This window comes from Anas acuta, chromosome 2 (assembly GCF_963932015.1).
Source record: "Anas acuta chromosome 2, bAnaAcu1.1, whole genome shotgun sequence".
Classification (NCBI taxonomy): Eukaryota; Metazoa; Chordata; class Aves; order Anseriformes; family Anatidae; genus Anas; species Anas acuta.
This window is the reverse complement of record NC_088980.1, coordinates 120,568,780-120,594,454: the sequence shown is the minus strand read 5'-3', so window position 1 is coordinate 120,594,454 and position 25,675 is coordinate 120,568,780. Positions and strand designations below refer to the sequence as shown.

The window sequence follows — 25,675 nt, the reverse complement described above, 5'->3', positions numbered from 1 at the left end:
TCTGTTTCATGAAAGTTAAAGTCAGAGTTTAAGTTCACCTGTTCTGATCTAGTCATGAGCACAAGTTTTATGGAGGGCACAACAACACTACTGAAGACATGTTTTAGGCCATTTTTCATTTCAGAAAAAAAGAAACTGTATGACATGTACAGTGCTGGAAGAACAAGGCACGGTGAGCCCTTGTGTAAGCAGGGCATTGATGAAAGCCTTCTTCCCCTCTGCCTGGCCACAGCACTTCATTTCTGCACTCTCATGCTCCCTTGTACCCTGCCAAAGTCTCTCCTTGGAGGACAGAGCTATAAATCACGCCTGCTTTGTGTAATAGAAACATTTTAAGAAGGAACTGACATGAAATTCTTTTGATTTGCTCAGTTGGGTTACTTTTAACTGAAGCAAGACTTGTTTTGTCCCACAGCCCCCATCGAGAGTGCTTGGGCGCTTGGTAGAACGAGCAAAATCAAGCACCTGCGATTGCAGATTTGGTCCTGAAGCCTCCAGCTTACTTCTAGCATGGCTATTTCCATTTCTTTCCTGTGTCTGACCTTGTTCAGTACCTGAGGGCCCCTGCATCAGGCCTGGCGCACACTCCTCCCCTGCTGCCTGGCAGGGCAGAGCTTATGAGGAGAGGGACCTGGAAGGAGCCTCAGTGGGACTGCTTCAACCTCAGATTCTCGCCCTTGGTTTCACCTGAGCTGTGTCACAGTGTCATCACAGCCATGTCCATGCTTGGCTGTGGACTGTCTTTGTCCTGATCCTCACCCAGAGAATCACATTCCTTCTGACCTTGTCTCTGACCCATCCCCACAGCCCTGCCAGGCCATCTCAAGCCATGTCTGACTTCAATTCCCCTCACCAGATCCAATCCTGACTCTCACCCATGGGCCCAAGTCCCAGCCTCAGCTTGGGGATGCCCTGGGTCCTCCACTGCCCAGCTTCTGGCTGCGGTGGTGGCACAGGATGGGCTGCCAGGTCCTGTCCTGATCCCTGGGGGGACCCCACTGTTCCCAGCCCACAGGGAAACCCACCTTCTTGGCACATTCTTCTTTATTTATGGAAGGAGGTCAGTCAGTGCTGCTTTTCTCTTCTCCATTTTGATTTTCTAGGGACCCAACAGGAAAAAAAAAAAAATCATGTGCGAGATTGATTTGGCTGCTGGTGAGCACAAACTGACCAGCACTAGTGCAATGTGCTTTTAAACACATCATGCAATAAGCAGCCACCCAGCTCAACAGCCATGGTCCAGATTGACTGGGCAAGGGCTTTAATGCAGCTGCATTTAAAGTCTGTGCATGTAACTGCCTACATTTTATTACATCTGGCAATTGTCTGTAGGCTACCTTCCTGCGTTATATGTTAATACAGCCTTTGCTATTCAAAGCCTGTCTCCCTCTGGCTCTAGTACAGTTGAATGAGTCAGCACAATAAAATCCTTAAAGTTCAAACCCACTCTATTTGGACAGTATTTTTGGTGCATTAGGTCCAAGATTATTCAAGAAGCATATTTAGGAATATATTTAAGAACTTAGAGACTAGACACTCAGCTCAGCTGTGCCAGAACCATCCCCCAGTATAGTTCACAGTTAAGATGAAGGAAGGTCTACAGTAACTAAATTTCCTTGTCTGTAGGGATGCAGCTGCTGATCAGCAGGACCAACAAGAGCTCTGAAGGCTCCCCTTGTGCTGTTCTCCAACCAGTCGATGTGGCTGGAGCATTTCCTCCATGAACATGTAGCCAGCACTATGGCTGCACTGCGAAGTTTCACACAACAGCCAAACTCAGTTCGTCAGAAATGCCCTCCCATGGAAAGTCACGATAACTCCAAAAGTAAGACAGACATATGAAAGCCCCATTCTCACCCATCTCATCTGCATACTCCTCCTGACAGAGTACTTGCTCTCTGATATACTCCTTAATTACAACTTCTTTTATTGGGATCATGTCACAAAACTCCTATTGGAAGACTATTTCCAGATGAGCTACCTACCTAAAGAGTCTGTAATTTTCCACATCACAGCACAGAAACCTTTACACAAAAGTAACCTCCATTATTTAGAGGTTTCAAACAGGTTCTAATCCAGCTGCAACAGACCTTGGAGACAACTGGAGCTTTGTGACCATTATCCCCCTTAGCATACAGTGAGTAGGAGGCACAGCTCCAGCATAGGATACAATGACACTGGAACATCATTAAATACGAGAAACATCAAATTTCAAATACAATTGAGCCATAAAACACCCAGCATGTATTCAGAATCCCAGAAGAGAAAATTGCTTTTACACAACTTTTTTTATATTCAAGTTGGACTTTTAGATACTAGAGCTTACTGATATTATCTTTATGTTCGTACACTGCAAGATAGCTCAAAGCATCTTTGGAGTCTACGCTCTTCAGAGGCTTTTTCCTAAAATAAATTAAACCTAGAAATAGGTTCTAAAAAGTGAGCTGACAGCATCTCATATATGTCCTGCATTGTGTCACCATTAGTAGTCTTGTTTTGACTCTGACCTAGAGTAAAAAATCCAGTGATGAGAAGTCCACAGTCTGACTCACCTTGACATTCAGGTCCTGAATGTTTTTAATCTTCAATGTTTAACTATTTTAATCATTGCAAAATGTTTCCTAATTTTCAGAGATCTAATTCTGGTTTTCTGAAAATTACCTAATTTGCTTTTGTTCTGTATTCCAATTCCCAAGGAAATAAGCAATAACTTGTCACTACCACCTTTTATTAAGGTAAACTTTTATTTATATAGGAAGATTCTTATCCCATTTCTTCTCATTGTCTTCAGCTTTTCTGATATTGTCCTTTTTTTTCCAGACTTGTTGCTTTACTACTTATTTCCTGACTTATCTCTGATTTGCCTGTGGTTCTAGTACTTAGGCTACAGGTCAGTCAAGGTGAGGAAAGGTGAATATCTGCTGGTGTCCAGCAGTCAATCAACATTCCTAGTAAAACAGTTTGGAGACACTGCTTCCTCAATGGTATTACCTTACTGCATTATTCCATTTGTAGCCCATAATTTACCCCCAAATCCTTTTGTACACAGCCAGTATTTTTTCCATTAATCAACCATGAATATTTTATTTAACTTGCCAGGAGATAAGAAAGTCCCAGTAGAGCCAAATGTGTCAGCCACAACTAAACCACTAATGACAGGTATGTCTAGTGTCTCAGAAGGCTTGTTGTCCTTTAGTACAGAGTCTACATCTCGTATGCCTTTTTTTTTTTTTTAAAAAAAAAGAAAGTAAATCCCCAAATGTTCATGAATCACTTTAAAATGAAACATACAAAATGTTCTCTGAAAGGAAGTGAATGTACATGTGCCTGTGTATGCACTTCAGCAGACAATAATAAGAAGATGCTGGAAAAAGGAGAAACATCCATTGGCAGCTGCACTACACGCAGACTGCCACTTTCCCCAGACTTGCAAAGCTCTTTTATTACAACAGAACCGAAAGCTTTATCAGAGTGAAACTGAATTTAGACTGCAGTAGCTAGCTAAAAGTGGCTTACATGTAAATGAGAACCTAACAAATGGAATGATTTCCTACCATCTCTCCCTAGGTCAGAGTTTATTCCTCCTCCTTTTTTATTGCAGTTTTCAAATGAATTTTCCAGTGCATTTGGAGGCAGGATTTTTCAGCAGCCTTTTTCTCATTCAATACAAATCACATTTCTCCTTTTATACACACACAACAGAAGGATAGGATTATCCCTGGGAAAACAAAGCAATGCAGTCTCATTCAGAAACCTTGCAAAGCGAGAACAGCTTAGAGGATCACAGGTCCGAGATAATAGGGGAGGATAAGGGTGCCTTAGATAAGGTTATAGTGTTCTGGTGTGGACTTTTGCAGTCTGAAATACTTATACATAAGCAATGCACTGTATTAACATTTACCTCAGCACTGAAGGAGTACAGGCACCGCATGTATCCATAGATTGATCTGTGCGTATTTAACATACATGACTGGGATCACTGGCCAAGTTAGTAGTCACCCGGGTTGGGTGTCCAAGAACCTCAATGAATTAGACAGCATCTCAGCCATGTTCAGACAACATCCCTGGGTAGCGAGGGGGGCACGTATGGGGGGTGCGGGCCCTCAAGGTGAGGGCAGTTGAGTCAACCTGACTGCTCCTGCTTCTGTTCTTCAGCACTCCTGGGTTACTGAAGCTTGCTCTGATGTCCCTCCACCTACTGCTCAGCTATGCTTCTCACTTTAGACAACTGCAGATTGAATTTGCTGTGGAAAGAAGCTAGAATGGAGAAAACAGTTAAAGGACTAGCACTGGCAAGGCAGCACATGCTTCTTGTCACACCATGAAGGTGGCATTATGTTCGTTCATTTTTATTTTATTTTTTTCTTTTTCACCTTTATTACTTCATTCATATATAAAGGTGTAGTGGGCTTACGTGGCAAGGTTTTGGTAGCAGGAGGCCATAGGGGTGATTTCTGTGAGAAGAATCTATAAGGTACCCCTTGTTAGTTAGGTAAGGGCCCCACTGCTGGCCAGAGATGAGCCAATAAGGAACGTTTTTTGTGCCTCTGGGAAAGCCAGTTTAACAAAGGGAAAAAATCTGCTGCACACAGCAGCTGAGAGACTGAGGAGTGAGAAGCAGTCCTGCACCCCCCAAGGTCAGTGCAGCTGGAGGGCAGGAGGTGCTCCAGGCAGGCAGCATCACAGAATCACAGAATCACAGAATTTCTAGGTTGGAAGAGACCTCAAGATCATTGAGTCCAACCTCTAACCTAACACTAACAGTCCCCACTAAACCATATCCCTAACCTCTACATCTAAACCTCTTTTGAAGACTTCCAGGGATGGTGACTCCACCACCTCCCTGGGCAGCCTGTTCCAGTGCCTCACAACCCTTTCAGTAAAGTTCTTCCTAACATCTAACCTAAAACTCCCCTGGTGCAACTTTAGCCCATTCCCCCTCGTCCTGTCACCAGGCACGTGGGAGAACAGGCCAACACCCACCTCTCTACAGCCTCCTTTAAGGTACCTGTAGAGAGCGATAAGGTCGCCCCTGAGCCTCCTCTTCTCCAGGCTGAACAAGCCCAGCTCCTTCAGCCGCTCCCTCAGCCACTCCTCGTAGGACTTGTTCTCCAGGCCCCTCACCAGCTTCGTCGCCCTTCTTTGGACCCGCTCAAGCACCTCGATGTCCTTCTTGTAGCGAGGGGCCCAAAACTGAACACAGTACTCGAGGTGCGGCCTCACCAGAGCCGAGTACAGGGGGACGATCACCTCCCTAGCCCTGCTGGTCACGCTGTTTCTGATACAAGCCAGGATGCTGTTGGCCTTCTTGGCCACCTGAGCACACTGCTGGCTCATATTCAGCTGACTGTCCACCATCACTCCCAGGTCCTTCTCTGCCTGGCAGCTCTCCAACCAATCCTCTCCCAGCCTGTAGCTCTGCTTGGGGTTATTGCGCCCCAGGTGCAGGACCCGGCACTTGGCCTTGTTAAACTTCATGCAGTTGACCTCAGCCCATCGGTGCAGCCTATCCAGATCCTCCTGCAGAGCCTTCCTACCCTCGAGCAGATCGACACACGCACCTAACTTGGTGTCATCTGCGAACTTACTGAGGGTGCACTCAATGCCCTCGTCCAGATCATTGATGAAGTTCCCCTGTGGCCTGTGGAGAGGCCCCTGGTGGAGCAGGCTGTCCCCCTGCAGCCCATAGGTCCCACATGGAGCAGATCTCCACGGTGCACCCCAGTCGAGCAGGTAGATGTGTGCTGGAGGAGGCTGAGGCCCATGGAGAGCCCCAGAGGAGCAGGCCCCGGGCCGGAGCTGCAGCCCATGGAGAGGAGCCCACTCAGGAGCAGGGGGTCTCCTCAGAGAATTCAGAATTCTCCCTCAGAGAATTCATTTCCTCTATTGACATGGTATAGAGAAGCTGAAATTATGGCTTTGTGGAAGGGAACACGGGGCTGTCTACAGGAAAGATCAAGGAAGGTGTGAGAATGGCTTGTAACTGGAACTCAGTGAAGAAAGCCATAGTGGTCTAAAAAGGTTAAAAAAGTCTTGAGCTTCCCACTTCATTTATTTGTTTGTTTATTTTGTTCTGTTTTGTTTCAACTGTGTGTCTTGTACATAAAAGCATGAGAATTTTTCTATTAGATCAGATAAACAGTCCCTCTGGCCCCTGATCTTCATCATGGCAGTGGCCAGCAGCAGGTCCCTGACAAGGGGTTTGACACTTTTCAGGCTGGTAAGGTTAAAATAGAAAAGGTATTGATTTGCCTTTTACAAGAAAATACTACTTCTTATGTATATTGATGTCTTAACTTCAAAAATATGGTAGTCCTTTCACTTGTCATCACCGAATTTCTTCCAAGGACATTAAGGAAGTATTTTTCATTGCATGCTTGACTCCTATTTCATAAAATCAAATTAATGTTAAATTCAGAGAAAAACATTTAAAATAAATGGCCTGATTTAGGATGATATATAAATCGATAGCTTAGAATTTTAGTTTCAATCAAATCTAAATTTCAGTCCTCTGAAGATGTATTATGGGATATTACATATATAATCCACATCCATTTTTTCAGATAGATTGTTATTGATCTGTATAACAACATAACATTACTTGCTGCTGTGATTTAAACCACATATATGAAAGACAACTGGCACCACATATGTTAATGAATACACAGACACACCATACACTGTGTGTCTGCAACAGAAAAGTGATAACACCTTTCCAGAAGGAAAAAGAAAATCTAGTAAAGATATTTGCATTTTACCTTTCCCTTAAAAATGAGTCTTTGCTGCTGCAAGGTTGCTCAGCATGAGCAGAAAATAGGCAGTTACATAGAAAACTGCCAGCAGGAGGGTAACCAGCAGACTTTGCCCTCTGTCCCCTGCTACAAATGGACCCTCCAGGACATTTCCAGAGCTGAGATTATCATATTCTGGGAGCAAGGGATAGTTGCTTTTTACTGTCTCTATGGTTGCTGCACTTATTAAAAACAGCAACTGTGAGACCGCATGCAGAATTTAAGACAAGACTTTCCTCTTCCTCAAGGAGCGATTTCGTTTTCTTCCATTTTCTTCTATATAGGGATCATGTCTCCTGTCTTGGCATATTAAACTGCTCCACCTTTTTTGTTAGCTTACCCATGTCAAAAGCCAAAATATCTTACACTGAAAATCTCTAACAATTACAATTTTAAACTAATGTGTTTGAATAGTTTTAATCTGCCATCCTTCCCCCAAGCTTTCACCTTTCTCTAATCTGTTAGATTTTGAGGTGCCTGTGGCAGACAAGCACTTGTGCCACTTATTTCATTACATTATCAAGAGCATCCCAGGGGTGCATGTTCAGAGCACTCTTAACAGTGCAGCTGTGGGACCTGACATCTTTCTTATCCTCCCAAGGCAGACAAACACCCAGAAACAGAGCAACTTTGGTAGCGGGGAGGATTTACCACCATGTGCTGTTCAGCCATTTCATTGAGCTCAGCACATCCCACACCATGCCCGTGCACATCCTGTCCAAATTCATGTTGTCCACTGTAATTTCTTTCAGACCACACAAAGCATCCTCTGGGGCTGCTTTCAAGCTGCTGGAAGTGGAGGATGTTTGACACCTACAAGAGTGTGGTGAAAAAAAGCAAGTATTTTTATGTAAAATGCAATTGACAGAGAGGCTCTGAGTTCAGAATAAAGAACCTAAAATAAATCGTGGTCTGGGGAAAATATATATCAAAGATCATTAGAATTTTAAATTTTTAAATGTACTTAAGGATTCCAGCTTGATATCTCCACTTGTCTCCGATGCTTCTACTGTATGTTATCTATTAACTAGTTAGTCAGAGAGTTCCTTTTTTTTTTTTTTTTTTTTTCTCCCTTGACTCTATGCAGTCTGTTCCTGCTGCAATGCATGAATTTGCCTTAACTCATTTTAATTAGGTTGACAAGTTAGAAACTCATTAGGATATCAGATATTTAGAAGATTTGATTTAGGAAAAGCTCTGACAAAAAGTATTCCAATCACTTCTTATGATGTCTCACCTCAAAAAACTCCTATTTATAAGAGCATTCGTGGATACCAGTTGTTCTCAAGGTTCAAAGGCACAAAGAACCACATGGGATGTCATATTGTTTGTCTTTGTACTATTCTGTTGATACAGCCATGTTATAATGTTCTTTTGCCGAACCAAGCTGTAAGGATGACAAATAAAGCCCGCAGAGGAGCATGGGCCATTTTCTAGGGGCCTTCCTAGCACAACATTATACAGTTTCTCTTTTCTGCCACCCAGACATAAGCCCTCACACAAAATTTTGGTCTTTTCAGACAATCTGGGAAGGAAAGGGTGGGTATGTATATACATGCGTGTGTGTGTGCATGTTTCTCTGCATGTATTTTTCTTAATCATCTGTCTTCTCTGGTTCATAAAGCTTGGGGATTGAGTTTGGTTTCTTTTCTCCATAGGAGGGAGGTGGCACAGAGCCACTTTCAAGTTTGCCCTTCATTTCCCTTTGTTATCCTGCAGGCCAGCTCCAGCAATTGTCTGTCTCACCCACTGGCACTGTCCTTCACAGCTCTTCACTCAGTCCTCATCCCCACACCATTCACTCACCTTCTCTTCTCTCTCAATATGTGTTTGATTGCCCTACTCCTCACCCCTCCTCCCCATTGATTTTTTTTTCCTTTCAGTCAGGATTGTCTTGTTCTTCAACATATGTCTCATAACTTTCCCAGCTGTTGTTGTTCTTCCTCTTTTTCAGACATTTTCTCTCTCTTCTTTGATTCCCTTTTCAGCTCTGTCCAGGACTGTCATTTGTGTATGTCATCCTTCTGTCATTCATACAGACTACAGCCGCCTTCCCAAACCCAGCTCCCACAATAAACTGTACTAACTGAATTAAGTTGCCACCTCCAAGCAAATTAAAACATTTTAGGACAGAGCTTATTTCTCCTCTTCTTTGTCCAACATTTAATTTGCACATCTGTTACTCCTTGAAATGAGCATTCTGCATATGCTACACTTTCTTTCTCTGCTACCCTGAAGTCTGCTACCTTTTCAAACAAGCTCAGTAATGTAGCAATGTAACATGAAATATTTTTAATATATTGTATATTCCAAATATTTCTAATACATTGCATCTCCCAACACAGAAGCACTATCTCCTAACTAAATACAAAGACTTGCTGTGTAAAAAATATCATTCTGATATTAGGGCTAGTCATATTTCAGCAGTAATCTCTCATAATAAACAGCTATGAGGCTGAGTTATTGCCAGAGTTTACTTGTGACTGTAAATCAGTCTCAACAGATGTTTATTCCTTCATATTCTATTAAGTACCTGAGATTATCCTTGAAATATGTTGGAATAATCAGTATCTGAGACATATCATTCATACCAAAAGGATCTACTGATGATAACATCATTGTAACTACACCATTTATTAGCATTCTCAGCAAGGAGGTGATTTTTTTCTATCACAATCCTTTAAAATATTTACAGCTGTTGGTTTACCACTATGTCAGAGCATTTCCTTGCCTTTTAGCCTATCTCAATACACTTTCCTACGGAATGGTAAGTATCTAGCATTTGGGACTCCTTGGTTAATAAAAGAGAATTTATAGCTAGCAGATGACTCGGGAATGCACGCTGTAAACAGAGAAGCAGTTTTCCCCTCTGACTTTCTTACAGAATTTTTGGAGATATTTGACAGTATCTAAGACTTGACAGTCCAGTTATGAATAAAGAAATTAATTACCATTTTGCCATAAAAGACAGTGGGCAACCTTCTGGCCCTGCACCCCAAGGTCCTATTTGCAGAGGGTCGGTATGCAACCCATGTGTCATGAATGGAGAGAGTCCTTGTGCTCGCTCTCTACACAGAAATAAATTGTACTCTGGCTGGACGACCTTGAAGGAAATATCTTTACTTGGAAGATTAATGAACTCCTCCTGAATTACTTGTTCACCCAAAGCCCCCATCTCCCAGGTGTACTAGCCAAGTAAGACAGTAGCAGACCTAGGAACAGCTGTGGTAGCTAGTGAAGGGCTTCCTTAAGGTAACAGCAGAAAAAACACTTTTAGCTGGCTTTTTTAAAATGTTCGGTTTCACTCAAGGTGCATCAGAGGAGTGAGGGCTTAGGTTTGGTGAGACTGATGGAATGATAAACTGTGAGAATGATTGTTTGTAATCTAGAACATCACATCACACACTTGTTTATGTGAAATCCTGGTTCAGATCTCATCAAAACTGTCTGTTTGTACATTTGTTTCACAAACGGATTTTTTCATAATGCAAATTAGTTCATCAAAAAGATTCTGTCAAGGTTGGTTTGACATGCTTACCTGTCATTCATACACTGTGATTGTCAGTTGCAAATAGGTTGCTCTGTAAGTTATGGTAATGTCAAGACTTTGTGGGTTTTGGGTGAGTTTACTTCTTATAGTTGGATTACTCCGCGTCCCTGGCCTATGTGAATGGTGGCACTCCCCTGCATGGATTCACTCATGCACAGTAATACATGTCAATATCTTTTCTCTCCCTCAATGTGAAACTAATCTGATCTTTCTTCTTTATCCATCTGCTCATCTTCACCCATTCAATACCACTGAAGTCTTCCATTCTGTATCATATTTGATTAACTTTAATGAACATATTCAGAAGCTACTATATTGGAATAAAAGAGAAAATGAAAACATTATCTTTAAGGAAACTGTCTAAAAATAGAGCAAAACTATATCGAAACAGAACATGCTAAATGAATGAAAACCTGGCACAATAGTAAATTTTTGGTAGTGATCTGTGGATACAAATTATCATTCCTTGTGTTTTTTTCCTAGTCATCAAGGAGGTTTTGGTCAAAACAACAATCATTATCTTTTTCAATGATATGGAAGCAAAAAATAAAATTCTTGCCAGTAAACTTTGCAGATATCACAGAAACCATGCAATGATAATTGATGAGGAGGACAGGTTTAGCTCTACAGAAGAGCGTGAATCACATGCTAGACTGTGCCCCCATTATAGATGAGAATGTATGACACATTTACCAGTGGTGTTTGTATTTTGGGAAGCAGTAACTTGGAAGCAGATCTGAGCTGAACATGAGCTCAAAAGATGACAGAATAGCTAAGAAAACAGTGGCAATCTTGTACCTAAAAGAAGGGAATTACTAAAGAGAAATGTGAGATGGTGCTAACACATGATGTTTTCTTAGAGAAAGTTTATAATCATTTCATCTGTCAGCACATTGACAACATTAAAATGATAGGAAAGGACCAGAAAAGAATGATGCAAAGTATTAGGAATCTAGAAAATATTCCTAATTCTGAAAGTAAATAAATTCCATCTATTTAAGCTTGGGTAATATATAACAAATATATTGCAAAATGTTAAGTTAGGTTGTAATTTGCAGTACATTGTCTTTGTTGTGTTGACTGCCCACAAATATTTTCTTACCTTGTGAACAATATAATGGTAGTTTTGCCCTGAAGGAAAAGGAGGTTAGGTGTTTTACATTCAGCATGGTCAAAAGTGAATGTGAGGACCACTGCTGTAGAGTAACTAATGTACTAATTTGTTGCCTGAGAGTAACTTCCCTACATTGCAGCATCCTCAGTGAATTCAAAAGTAGGTTAAAAGATTAGATGGTTAGGACACAAAAATGGAAACATGGGAAGCTGACATATTTTTGTGGTCTCTTCATATTGACAACATCTGGTAGCTAGAAGCTGAAGCTAGAAACATTGATACTGGAAACTAAAAGCTAGTTTCCTAAAGATATTAGAGCTATCAATTGCATTCTTGAAGCTAAAAATAGAGTGTTTCTAAAAGCTTGTGCAGAGATTTTGTCTTTGACAGAGGAAATCTCTTAAAAATATTTTGGATCTGGTTTATCCAAGCAGTGACATTACACAAATAATGACATTTCCTTTTAAAAAATCAATAAAATTGTAAGAAGTGCCTGCCTAGCATATGGTCTGTATACCCACCATATTCCCAGGGGTATAAATGATATAAATCTCTGGGCTGAAAATCAGTGTATGGATTCAGGCAATGCTTATATTAAAGTTCTTTTTTTTTTTTTTTTTTAAATTAGTGTTTCTTTATGAATCATCCTTTTTAAATTATGCTTTAATAATAAAGAAAGAGATGTCACAGCCAGTTGGAAATTAGACTAAAGTTAGGAAAAGCGTGTTGAAGGCTGAGCTCTTACTCTTGCTTGTCAGCATCATAACATCAGATGAGTTGGTTGCACTAGTGTTCAGGTAAAATCTAAACTTGTCATAAAGATCTTGTCATCACTGAAAAGTCATCCATAGAAAAGTTGTCCAAGAAACAGGTGTGTTAGATATAAACAATAGCCCCTTTTATTTTTACTTTTTGAAACAAATATGCACGTGCATTTTTTCTGTCCAATAATCTGTTTTTTGTGCTGCTTAATAGGATATCATGCTCATCATTTCAGGTTCCTTAACATCTTTTACTCTTATCGATGTCTTTAGGCAGTAAAGAAGTAGGAGATCATACATCTGCTTTCTTAGAGACCAAATCCTGCTCCTAATTCATACCCAAAGCACTCCTTTCCCAGACCTCAAACTCACAAGTTGCAGTGATACAAAAGCTGACAAAAATGACACTTCTTGTCATTTAAATCCAGACAAGAGTTGAATTTCAGTGGAAGAAGTGAGGTAGAATTTGCATGGGATTCTTACTCAAGAAAGTATATCCTATCACAATAGCCTTGGACTTTCTTTGCTGAAAGTTAAAATTATGTTTTCAGAAACAAGGTATCTTTGGGTTTGCATATATGCACATATACGTGTGGAAACATGGATTTAAGAAAACTTGAGCCAAAATCTGGTAAGACTCAATTTTCTGTCCAAATCCCTGTGCAGGAGCCTTTGACAGAAGCATTCTCAACTTTCCCAGAGCAGGACCCGATGGACAAGGTTAATCATATGGATTAATTTTGTTGAGGGATCAGAAACCTGAAGCCAGCTCCGTATAATACCTAAATCCCTTAATACAACCAGCAGAGCCACAATGCTTCTGTCCTCTAAAGCTGATGCTTTCTATTACTTTAAGATACCTGCTTATTCATCTTTCTTTTCAGCCCAAGTGCTAAAGGAAGGGTTTTGTGGTTGGAAGAAAGCCAAGCTCACAGTTCAGAAAGTCAGGAGATAAACTACTGGCCTCATTGTACTCAGTAGGACTTTTATCACTGGCTTCAGTTCTAGATTTCACCAAATAGTTTCCTATATGCAAAGCTATATTTCTGTACATATGTTTGCTTGATCTGTGCATGGAAAGAAAAATAGAAGCACTTCTGAACAGTTTTTGCAGAGACATTAAAGGTTTACCCAGAAAACAATAAGCATGAAAAATTACAGGCACATGTGTACTGTTCACTAATAATTTCTGTAATGAAAATGCAAAGCTCTAATCTATTGACTCCTAAAGATGCAAGACACTTTCACGGGCAATCTTAGACTGCAGCAAGGCAAACTCTTACCTGGAAGTCGTCAGAATTTTTGATGCTCAAGACCTGAATCTGAATTATTTTTTTTGCTCTCATTTTTATTAAAGATCAGCAGAACACCTGGCAATCACAACAGCTGAATAAACTTCATCTTACTATGAATGCGGGGAAAATGGAATGGAATAACTTCTGACAAAGGGAACAATGTGAACATGATATTTGGATGCAATCACCTTTTCTCTGTATTTATATAACTTAAAGTAGGTAGTGAAAGCTGTTTAATCATATTAACATTTAAGAATATGATTTTATAATAATTAATGGGAGATATCTTAGTTCATTCTCTGTAAATAAATGACCTGAAAAGAAAATATACTTTGCATGAATCTCCCATTTATCAAACTAACAAGCATACACTAGCCAGGGAGTGTAGAAATTATGATACAATTTGAGAAAATCTCATAACAGAGGTTATAATTCCTGCAATCATTAAAACAAAAAAAAATCTGTTTAGAATTCTAAAGATAAGATAAATATGGTCATTTCCTGCTGCACCGGAAGAGCTAAGAGAGCCACCATATGCTTCAAGACATTTGCTTTCTGTCAACCTGTTAAACTAATCTATGATATTACTGAAGCAATTATATAATAGGTATTAATGTATTTATAGCAAGCCAACACTATCTGACTAAAAAATTTAAGTATTTATAGAAGCAAAACAAAACAAAATAAAAAAAAAAAAACAACCATGAACTACTTATTTGATACTATGAAATACCCTTGGATCTGAATGATGTTACATCTGATGAATGAGAGGAGATCAAGTCAGGTAAAAGTTTTAGTGAAATGGACTTATTATAAAATATTTTACTGATGGCTTTGCTTCTTTATGTATGGTCACAAATACTCATTTACAAGTTGAGTGTAAGTGTATATAAAAAGATAAGGACACTATCTACATTTACCTACTCTGATCCCAGTTGGCTGCAAAAAGCAGAAGAATCTTCCTGCCACAGTGGTCGCGATTTTCTAGCACTCCTGGGAACCCATCAGTCAGAGCTCGTTTGATTCCTGGATCATCAGCCTTGAAGTTTTTGAACATATCCAGATTTAATTGGCGGTACTGGAAGTACTGAGCCAGCAGTCTGAAGGCTTCCGTTTGGTGAAACTTCCTGGCTCGGAGAAATCTCAAGATGAAGGCGTCATCTGTACGTAAAAACCCAATGTCAGGCCTCGTGATGATCATGTCCCTGACTTGCTGGATATCCTGATGCAAAATGTCTGGGTTTTCATTCAGTTCCAGGCGGGCTTTCTCTATAGTCTCTGGACTAAGTCCAGCTTGTAAGTGGGTCATCTCTGCAAAAATCTGTTTTCCAAATCCTTAACTTCAGATATTTTAGTGGAAGTGCTGATCCCATTCAACAAATGGTCTTCTGTGAGCGTGAGCCATTCAGAAGCTTTTTGCTATCATGCTGACACATAGCAAATGAAAGTAAAGGGCTTTTCTTATTCCTGCTGAAAGAGTAACAGGCAGTTCATATGTCGTATAATCCATCCAAAGGAAAGTGTTGTTTATTCCATCAGATTCTAAAAGAAAGAGCAAATATATAAAAGGAAGATTAAGTAGGTATATAAAGATTACACAAATGTGTTTCTGAACTTTATATAACCATAAAACTGTTTGTAGGCCTCATATGTAAGAGGATAACAGCCAAATAATTTCAGAATTTGTGCAATTAAGATAAGACAGTCACTGACAACTTGAATGTATATATTTTAGCTTTCAGAAAGGCAGTCTGATTAATTAACAATTATAGATTTTAGCATCTTAGTATTAGAATACCCTTTGCAAAGTTGTTGTCTAAAAGTATGGGAGTTCCAACTTTCCATAACTTCAAGCCCAAGATGACAAAAGCAAAATTGATGATAATTGTTTCCAACACATAACAGAAGCAATATTTCAGCTTTCTAAATATGCAGATTTAGAGTCATCATAATAAGTCTAACAACTTGTTTGACTTGATTTTATCAGCTGTACTGTCAGCTTGTATTTAAGGAGCTTGAATTAGCTCCTAAGTTGTTCATAAAACTGTTTAAAAATAAAACAAAACTCCACCAACATCACTGGTGTTTTCTGCTTGGTAAAACATCACTGAAAATATTTCCCACTGAGAGTTAATTTATCTTCATGGGAAATATCCCATGAATAAAGTGTTTGATGAATCCAGTCTTACAGGGTTGATGTTGCAAAGATACATATTTTACGTCAAATTCTTATTTTCAGTACCTTGTAGCTTTCTTGAATATTTAGTTCTGAATTTCATTTTCTTTTTCATTCTTGTACTTTACCTAGAATTTGTTTTTATGAGTGTTAGAAGTGATGCTTAAGCTGTTATGTATGAGCAAAACGGTACAGTGAATCTCTTACATTTCAGTGACATAATTAGCAAGAGGCTGTCATCGAAGTCTGTGTAGTTACACTTGTGTGAAATAAGATCAAGGTCTGTTCCAATGTGAAATGTGCATGAAGAAAGATCAAGATCCATCCAATTTTTCAGCCATCACAAAAACAGACAAGCAAACAAAATAAAACAAAATAAAAAACACTGCCTAACAAATTTATCTCTCTCTCTAATTTCTGAAAAAGAAAATTTGGTTCTAAAAATTAAAAGGGAATCCCCGAGTGAAAGGCATGCTTTATTTTATTTGAGGAAAGCTGTTTGGAAAGTTATGAATTATTTATAGAACAAACACTGTTTCACTCTGCTGCTCTCCTAGATTCAGTGTTCTCATATCAAACCAAGGGGACAGCAGCAGCCAGAACATTTCCTAGATGGGAGTGCTCAAACTTACACTGCAGGATGTGGAAGTTAATCAGCACAAGGGAACCTCAATTTCCCTGTTTTGTAAACTTGCATGTCATTGATACAAACTACACTTTAGATGCCACAGCTGCACCCCCAGGATAAGATCCCTAAATTTGAATATATTGTTTCTGCATATTTGCTTAAAGGACATTTGTGGTGTCAGGTAAGAGAAAAAGTCCCCAAGCTTTTCATTCAACAGCAACATGCAGTTGACTTCCCTGTGGCTGGGTTTGCTCAAAGGGAGTTTGCTAAGCAGCCTCTTTCAGTATTTGCTGTGGAGTTGGAGATATGTAGAGCTACCTGCAGGGCAGAGTACCCAATGATTCAGCATCAGCCTGGGAAAACTTAGGAAAAGACAGGAAGGCTGTCTTTGCCAAGTCACTACAGAGTGTGAAAGACTCCAGAAAAACATGCCCTGAGGTCTTGAGGGGGCTGCAGGTTACTCAATTCTTAAAGAAATAAGGGTTTTATTAAAGATGGGTTACATGCATAAAAAATAATGCCTTCCTCTTGCATTTATTAGACCAAATTAGGATAACGCTGCTGGTGTCAACAGAATTCTGCTGATGTAAAATTAATGTAAGGCTTTGGAAAATCAGGCCAATAATCTGTGCTTTAGATCTCAAATTAATGGTGGCATTAGCATTTTATTGCATTAATCATGTTTTGAGTTAGAATTGCCTCCACAGAGCTAGTTAGGTGTGCTTAAGTATGACACTGTAATGTAAGGGGGATCAGAGTGCCCAGAGGCACCTGGCTGCACTCGAGGGTGCTCAGTAGAGGAGGGGTGGAAGCCAGGAGCCCATCTGGGGTCTGTGTCAGCTCTGACTCATTCATTATGAATTTGAACACTTTTGGAGCTACTGTGACTTGTGGCTGTTAAATGTGACCTCAGTGTTTTCACCGATTTTGTGAGAGTTTATGGGCGTAAAAGACATCCTTTGCTCTGCTCCTTTTCAGACTCACATCTCCCCTGAGATACTTCTTCAGAAATGAGGCAAGTTTCTGAAAGGTCAACTGCAGGCTGCTCCAGAAGGAAATGGGGACAGACCAAGAAGGGAAAGTCTGTCTCTTTGGATCTCCTCATAGGGCTCCCAATCAGTTAGTGTCAAAAATTATGCTACTTATTATCATCAAATTTTCCAATTGTTTTTACCTTAGTTAAATTTATTAGCACCCTTCATCCTGAGGATGATCCCAAGGTGACAGAGTTAAGGTCCTCTCCTGTCAGACTTTGTTGCCAAAAAGCAATTTACAAATATTTACTCTAACAAAATAAACATTCTAAAATGCATTTCAGAGTTTTCTAGTGGTGAGTTGAGCTACAGGGATGGGATACAGAATCTATAGATTATCCTAATTATCAGCTGGAGCAACCTTTTCACTAAAACACTTTACTGGCATAATGTTATATATTTCAAAATAATCCTAAATGTCTATGAGCAGTATTGTCACTGTCTGAATCATAACACAAATCATGAGGTTAGTAATCCTGTCTAGCACCATCGACTTCAAGGAGTTTGATTTATATCTGCGGATGACTTAGTTCTCCCCCTGTTTACCTTGACAATAAATTTAATGCTCCATAGCTACCCAGTTTAATTGTCACTGTGCTTTCTCAAATGGTGCTGATTTATCCTAATTCCCAAAGGTATAGCAGAAGCACCTTCTCCATTTTCATCTCCTCCCACACATGGCAGTTTCTCCTCATCTGGTGTTGTGTATAGCTCTAATCCATCTGCCAGTTTTTCAGGTGTTTACATCTTTGTTCTGCATTTTTTTTTCCAAATGAAGATGCTGGTCTTTTTTTTTTTATTATTATTATTTATTTTTTTTCAATTTTGCTACATGTTGGCACACTAGACTCTTTGTTATAGTCTCAACAGCTGCTTTTCTGTGTTGTGACTCTTTGTTCCCAAGGGACTATTTGCTCTCCTAATGTCTTTTCACAGCCACTTACAATAAATCATCCCTTCAAAGGAACAAACCCAAGCTTTAAACAAGGAGAAATAATTAACAGAGGTATGAAACACAATTTATTAATACAGTAAAAAAGGGGAAAATTTTTACCAGAATTGTGGTGTCATATATGATTACAGCTTATTCATATTATTTTTTGTCACAAGAGAATGACAAGGGACAGAGAGTGGCTTTAGGATAAGTAAAGTACTAAAAGTAGGATATGGTCTTCAGACAAACAAACAGCTTATATATTTTTTTCCTGACCCTCAAAAATAAGTCTTGGTTGATAATAAAATTTATAGCAATACTTAATAATTAACTACAATGAAAATAATATTTTAAGAATGCATATTTAGCACTTTCTGTTCAAAGATCTTAACATGCTTTACTACTCTCTCTTCAATGGCAGCTTCTGGATCATCATTCAACACCTATCTGCCCTACAGCTGGAAAATTGGCCAAAACTGTCCTCAATGAACATGACACTTGTCTGGACCATTTTGTTCTTGCCCACTTTGCAGTCTCTGCAACACCATTTGCCCCTTGGAGGATTGTCCCTCATGTCCATTTGGCCCTTCCTCATACATTTAAATTCCAGACAGATTTGAGGGGTCTCTGTCTAATGAGAGTTTTCCATTCAGTTCAAAGCTATACACCATGTGAAAGTTCATTACTGCAGCTTTCAGATGGGGAAGGCACTGGGCTTTGATCCTCACCTGGTGTTAATAGTCATCATTGTTATGATTTGTTTAATTATATAATTCCTAGATCCCAGCATTCATACAGATATTAGCTCTTAAAATCATTCCAGAAAAGAAGGGAGTGGGCAGGAAGGGCGGGAAAATGGTAGTCTAGAATGACTTCATTTCGGAGTGTGGGTGTCATCTCATTAAATTGCTTTCTAAAAAATATTTTGATGTTAACTGTGGAAAACATCTCTGGGCTATGTTCTGCTTAGAAGGGATTTCTTCATAAGGGCAGGGGAAGATGGATCAATAGCTGCACTTGTAGGAATGGCTCCTATGGCCCTTTGTGGTCTTGGGTACTTTAGCAGGAACCCAAACTGGAGATGGAGTGCTCAGGTACAGAAAGAGATGTACCCTGGCTCCATGAAATTTCAAAAAAGGGGTGAGAAAATCTGACTCTCTCTTGTCCTTGGCTGCAGGATCCTGGCATCCAGCACAGCCAATAGGGAGAAGTACAGCCCTGAGTGATTTGCCTGCAGTCACGGAGGACACATTTCACAGAGCTGGGAACAGGGCATACATCTCCTGAGCAGCAAGCATACATGTTAACACCTGGGCAACCTTTCCAGAATACTCTGCATCATGCAAAAAATATGAAATCATATTGCACACTAGGAAATAAGGAGGTAGACCGCAATGTTCCCTGTTTCCCCAGCATAAGGAGAAGCTTCAATGGCCCAGTCAGGACCCCAAAAGTGTATAATTTCTTTATGCTTTTGGCAAGAGTTAACCCCCTATGGGGGACCCCAGCAGGCCTGTTTCACTTCCCAATTCCATAGCCTGACTGCCGCTCAGACTTATGAATGTCTCCTACAGACCTTTCCTAAGGGATGAGATTCTCCCAGTGAACCTAAATGAGTTAAACATTGCAAGCCTTTCGCATTCAATGCCTCAAGTTCCTGTAAACCTTTGCTAGGGAACTATTACTCCTCTTCAATATTAAAACAGGAAACATTTCTGACTCTAACAGCTGTGTGGAGAGTTTGATGTTTTCTCACACTTTCCTGGGTTGTGATCTCCTTGCTCAGGTGCAAAGCCTAACATTTCCTTCAATCCAGTAAAAACAATACATCATACATCCCTACGCCCCTTGTATTACAGTCTTCTTGTCAGCTTGAGTCAGTTACAGGTTACCCCTTGGGCCACATCTATCTGTCCAACAGTGGTAATTTAGCCATGGCTCAGCACAAAACATGGCAGCAGCTCAACTGAACCTTGTAGTTCCCTGCACAGTAAGTAGGGCAGGCGTGTCTGCAGCACTGACCTGCAGCTGCCCTGCTGCTGCTGCAAGCTGATGGGCATCAGGAGAGACTGACAAGGTTGTCTGACAGATGTGGAATAAACAGATTGCCTCACTATCTTTTGACACAAAATTTGCAAAGTTATTGTCAACCTGAATATTAAGGAAATAGGACTACAAGCCGAGCAGGGAAACTCAGAGAACCTGGAAATAAAAAAAGTTAAGCAAAATAACTGTGAACTAAATGTGTTTACTTCTATCTTTCTCTAGATAATTATTTTAAAGTTTTACATACTTAACCACAGATAAACTGCAGTCCCCTGTGGGAACGTGATGCCTGTCCCATGGAATGTCAAACAAGCAGCAGGCTATGTGGGACTTCCATGTCGGTCATGAACTGGAAGTGTCACCATGCAAAAAGCATCCTGGCCACTACTGGATAAAGAAATATTTTTTTTACATTGTATAGGAACTTCCTTCAGCGGAAATTATCAGCAGTATATAAAACATGAATTCTTACCCCCAAGAATGATAATTAAGCTATGTGTAGAAATCTGATAGCATGGGATGATAATACTGGTTCCTGAAAACCCCTAAATGCATTGTAGAAGTTGTATTATGCCATCTATACAAAGATATACAGAAGAAGGAAGAAAATATATAATCAAGATATTTAATTCTACATCTTTAGTAACATGAAGTTTATCTGATTTTAAGGGGCTTTTGCTACATATTATAAAACAAACAAACAAACAAACAAAAATGCTCTTTTAAAAATATTAAATTAAATGATTGTATATTATTACCCTGTCAAGTGGAAACTTAGTTCATCACACATTATGACTGAAAATAGTATCTGCCATCCTGTGGGGTGGCAGAGGGAGGAAAGAAAGGAAGGGAGGTGGGGTAAAGAGGATGAAAGGAGAGAAAAAAAGGAAGGAAGGGAGGAAGGGAGGGAAGGGAGGTAGGGAGGAAGGGAGGGAAGGGAGGTAGGGAGGAAGGGAGGGAAGGGAGGGAAGGGAGGAAGGGAGGGAGGGATGAAGGAAGGAAGGAAGGAAGGAAGGAAGGAAGGAAGGAAGGAAGGAAGGAAGGAAGGAAGGAAGGAAGGAAGGAAGGAAGTTTAATATAATTTGATAATGCTTTGTATGTTCATTTTCTCAGTGGAGCAACATGTTAGACTTAATGACTTTCTTTGTAAAAATACTACTCAAAAAAAAAAAAAAGCTGTTTTTAGAAAACAGCTAAATTCTAGGAGCAGTGGTAATATCAAGAGGTAAAGGACTTATAATCATCTGCCAAAAACTCTATGAACTTCTGTTCACTGAACTTCCACCTTTATAAAAGGCTGATGTTCCCACCTGTTTTAACTTGTAGGATCTGATTGTCACATCTCGTATGTATATGTGCCAGACACCATAGCAATGGGCTGTGAGAGAATATCATTTTTTTATTTTTACTTTTTGCAAAACAATAGTGCTAATACTTCAGTAATTGCACACCTAAATTAAAAACTGCAGAAGTTTACAGTCCTAGTTTGATGGAAATATTCTCCGTCATTTTATGAGGATGATCATTTGTATTTTAACTGACATGGTCCCCTTTTGGAAGACACAGAGGCTGCTGTTACATGTTTCAATGAAACACCTTCTGTGTTCAAAGCACTCAGAGTTTAAAGAATTATGGTTCAATGTGCTTGGGCTGATTCTGCAGTCCCTTTATTGCCAAACTCAGTTGCACTGCTTATTCTGCTACTCAGCAGCACTCGGTGCTAGTCAGTATAAGAGTATCTGGTCTCTGCACCAGATTCTGTCAGAAATTATGAAATAATAAAATAAGAATGACAAGGTTCTTAGGACAGGTTACATTATTGTTTCTTGTTTTGCATACACGTTACAAGTCTAATCTTTAAAAACTACTCAATAGTTTTCAAAGGTGGATGAGTCAACAAAATTGCTAAGATAAGCAGCAATATTCTATAGCAGATACATATCAGACCCGATTATGCTGACAACATAAACTGTCCCTGCAAACTTCATGCTGGGAAACAGACTACAAAGCAGGGAAATATCTATAAGGTTATCTGACTTATCACTATATAAGAAAGAAAATCCTTACCTTTGCTATGCAACACTTGACATAATACTGTTACATAATATGTCATTTAGATGTTGGCATTGCATTAACTTTTGTTACACGAGAAAATCCGTGTTATCATCTGATTACTCAGAAAGCACATGAAAGCAGCCTTTCTGTAATTTAATTTTTCCTTCCAAATATGATCCAGTCACTGTTTAGCGATGGACAATGACTAGCCATCTGCTCCTTAACTTCATTATTCCTGGAGCTTGTTTAGATTTAGGAATCAGCATTTTGAAAGGGAAAGCTCTCTTCTTCCTCTGACCTTCTTCAACCCCCCTCCGCTCCCACCAGGATTAAACCACTGTAAGACAGAATTAAAGTCAAGCCAGCAGTATGCATGGGGTTGCTCCAGCAGTTATTTGGTTTATGTTTGTTTTCTGTATGAAACCCTTCCTGACCACGCTCACTGCTTGCAGAGACCACAACTTAATTCTTGACTTCCTCCAGCACAGGATCCATGGGGGTAGGCATGATTCAGCCTACTTCTTCCCTGCACACATTACTCATCACTGGCCTTTGGGAAAGCAGAACATTTGACTGACCCTGCAGTCTCCCTCCCCTCAATCTCTCACCCCTCCTCTGGGCTGAATGTACCTGGTCAAAACAGGCATCAATTTGCTGAGAAGCAAACAGGTATCTGCTTGTGTTTGGCAAGCTCCTATCTGTCTGCAGTTAGCTGGGGTCCCTACTTGGAGACTTAACTCCCAGCTTTAACCCTTGCCCCTCCATCCTCCTTGCCTCTCATCTACTCTGAAATCTCTGAAATTGGATCTAGACTTTCCCTTCCAACTTGTACGCTTTCCCCTGCTTCCCCAGGCTAGTGATGGAGAAAGAAAGCAGGAGGGGCAGATGGGGCAGGAAAGAAAGGAAGGGGGGGAAACTGGGGCAGGGAGGCAGGAGAGCAGAGCAGGGAAGAGAGTAGACAGGAGAGGAAGAAGCAGAAAGGCAGGAGGCAGAGAGGCAGGGCAAGGAGAAGAGGAGGCAGAAGAGACAGGGTAGGTAGGAGGTAGGAAGCAGGCAAGGGAAGAAAGGCAGGGGGGGTAAGGGAAGTAGGGCAGGCAGGGGAAGTAGGACAGTTAGGAAACGCAGGCATCAGGGCAAGGAGGAGAGAGGCAGGGCAGACAGTGAGCTGGGGAAAGAGGGAGGCAGAGAGCACCGAGGCAAGACAGGCAGGAGAGGCAGGGAGCAGGGGAAGGAGGCAGGGAGGGAGCAGGCCAGGTAGGAGGTGGGGGGGGGAGGCAGGGACCAGGGAGTCAGGACAGGCAAAAGAGTCAGAGTCAGAGAAGAAAGGCAGGAGGGGTAGAGAAGGGTAGGAAGGGTTGGAAGGGTAGGAAGGGTAAAAAGGGTAGGAGGGGTGGGAAGGGTGGGAAGGGTAGGAAGGGAAGGAGGGGTAGAAAGGGTAGGAGGGGTGGGAAGGGTAGGAAGGCAGGGAGCAGGGCAGGCATGGAATGGGTAGCAGTTAAGAGCAGGGCAGGCAGGAGCAGGCAGGGGCAGGCAGGGGCAAGCAGGAGCAGGCAGGGGAAGGCAGGGACAGGCAGGGACAAGCAGGGGAAGGCAGGGGCAGGTGGGGCAGGCAGGGACAAGCAGGGAGAGGCAGGAGCAGTGCAGGCAGCAGCAGGCAGGGCTCGGAGCCGCCCGCAGCGCGGCCGGAGCTGTCCGCCCGGCGGGTGCTGAAACGCCGCAGCCCGGGCCCGGCGGCGCGGAGATGGGGGGGGGGGAGACGGGATCGCGGCGAGCCGCCCTGCCGCAAACCGAGAAAAGACAAATCCAAATACCTGCACAGAGCCAGGCAGCCTGCCGCCGGGAGGGTTTGGGTTTTGTTTTGTTTTGTTTTTTATCCCCCTGTAGGTGTCCTTGCTGTTGAGCTGGGTGGGTGAGCAAGATCTCCCGGCTCCCAGGTTCAGGCTCAGATCTCTCTAGAAAACTGTGAATGAGCGAGCGCCAGCTCCACGGGGCTATGATTTTTTTTTTTTTTTTTTTTTTTTTTTTTTTTTTTTTGGTAGGAGGCGTGTGCACCAAAGCCTGGGTCCTTCCACTCGGCGGCTGCCGTCCCCCTGGGTCCTAAGCCCTCCTGCCGCCCGCCCGGCTGCCTCCCGGCGCTCCCAGGCTGCGGGCTCGGCGCTCCGCCACCGCCGGGGGAGTGGTGACAAAGGAGCCGCGGGCTGCCGACAGCCGGGAAAGCAGCAGCACAGCCGGGCAGTGCGAGCTTAGCAGCGTGGGCTTTCGCCTGATGACACGGTGTTCGCCACCTTTATTTCGCGCATCCCCTCTTTCCCGGGGAAAGTCGGGGAGAGCACAACCTCCTGCGACATTTACAGCAGCCACGGAAATCTGCATGAATTATAGATGGGCAGCCTTAATGAACATGGCAGCCTGGGTTTAAGAGACAAGTTCGGCTGGGTCAGACTACAGGTACACCTAGCTCAGGACACTGTCACCAACAGCAGCCACAGCGAATGTCCAGTGAAGAATATGGAAACAGGACAAGGTTCCCCTCTGTGCTCTCCCTGCCCCTCTCCCAAACCTTTAAGCTCTTTATTCCCCCATCAATGTCCTGCCTGTGTTTTTAGGATCAATTTCTCCTTGATCTTTCCCAGTCTCTCCTACTACACCTATAAATTTCTGAATCGTCCTTCCATAATATCCTTTGACAAAAAGCTCCACAGGTCATCTGCCTATTGCAAAAACAACCACCTATTTTGTACAGAGATCTGTAAGCTTTAGCTAACATTGTAGAAAGTATAGGAGAGGGGAACTTCTCTCCTCCTATTTGATCCTGAAAATCTCTTTCTGTATGAGTGTCTTAAAAGCTATGCTAGGAAGCTGTACTTGAAAGACTAGGTGACTTAATGGCCTTGGCACACTAAACTCACTCCACTGCTCATATCAACACAGTAAGACCTACCGATGGTAAGAGCAAAATGCGTTTCTTCCTCTGCTGTCCCTGAACATTGTGGAGTATAGTTCCTAGGAAGTGATGGATTAAAGTCAGCTGACTCTTAGTCTCTGCTTTGGACAGAACTCCTGTGTGAGTTACTGAAGGATCTCATATAGTGAAGACTGGGTGATAAGAGAGCAATAATGATAAAAGTATGGAACAACTTTTGCATTAGAGATGACTAAGCAGAGTAGGATTCTTCAGCATGGAAAAAAATATGAGTAAGCATGGATATAATACTGTCTAGTTTCTCTCATCATTTAATAAGAATGATCAACATGAAGAAAATTAATTGTTTCCAGTTCAAGGAGTAGGAG

At 41.3% G+C, this 25,675-nt stretch overlaps 1 protein-coding gene across 1 annotated transcript in view; it reads right to left on the bottom strand.

Annotated features, from left to right (window-relative positions):
- Positions 1-24,744, bottom strand: part of CLVS1 (clavesin 1) — a 107,230-nt gene extending 82,486 nt beyond the window's left edge. The window contains exons 1-2 of the mRNA XM_068671969.1: positions 24,196-24,744; positions 14,432-15,053 (exon numbers count right to left, since the gene is read on the bottom strand). Of these exons, the coding sequence (XP_068528070.1) occupies positions 14,432-14,820 (389 nt within the window). The 5' untranslated portion in view covers positions 14,821-15,053; positions 24,196-24,744. The remainder of the gene's footprint in view (positions 1-14,431; positions 15,054-24,195) is intronic.
- Positions 24,745-25,675: the final 931 nt, after the last annotated feature.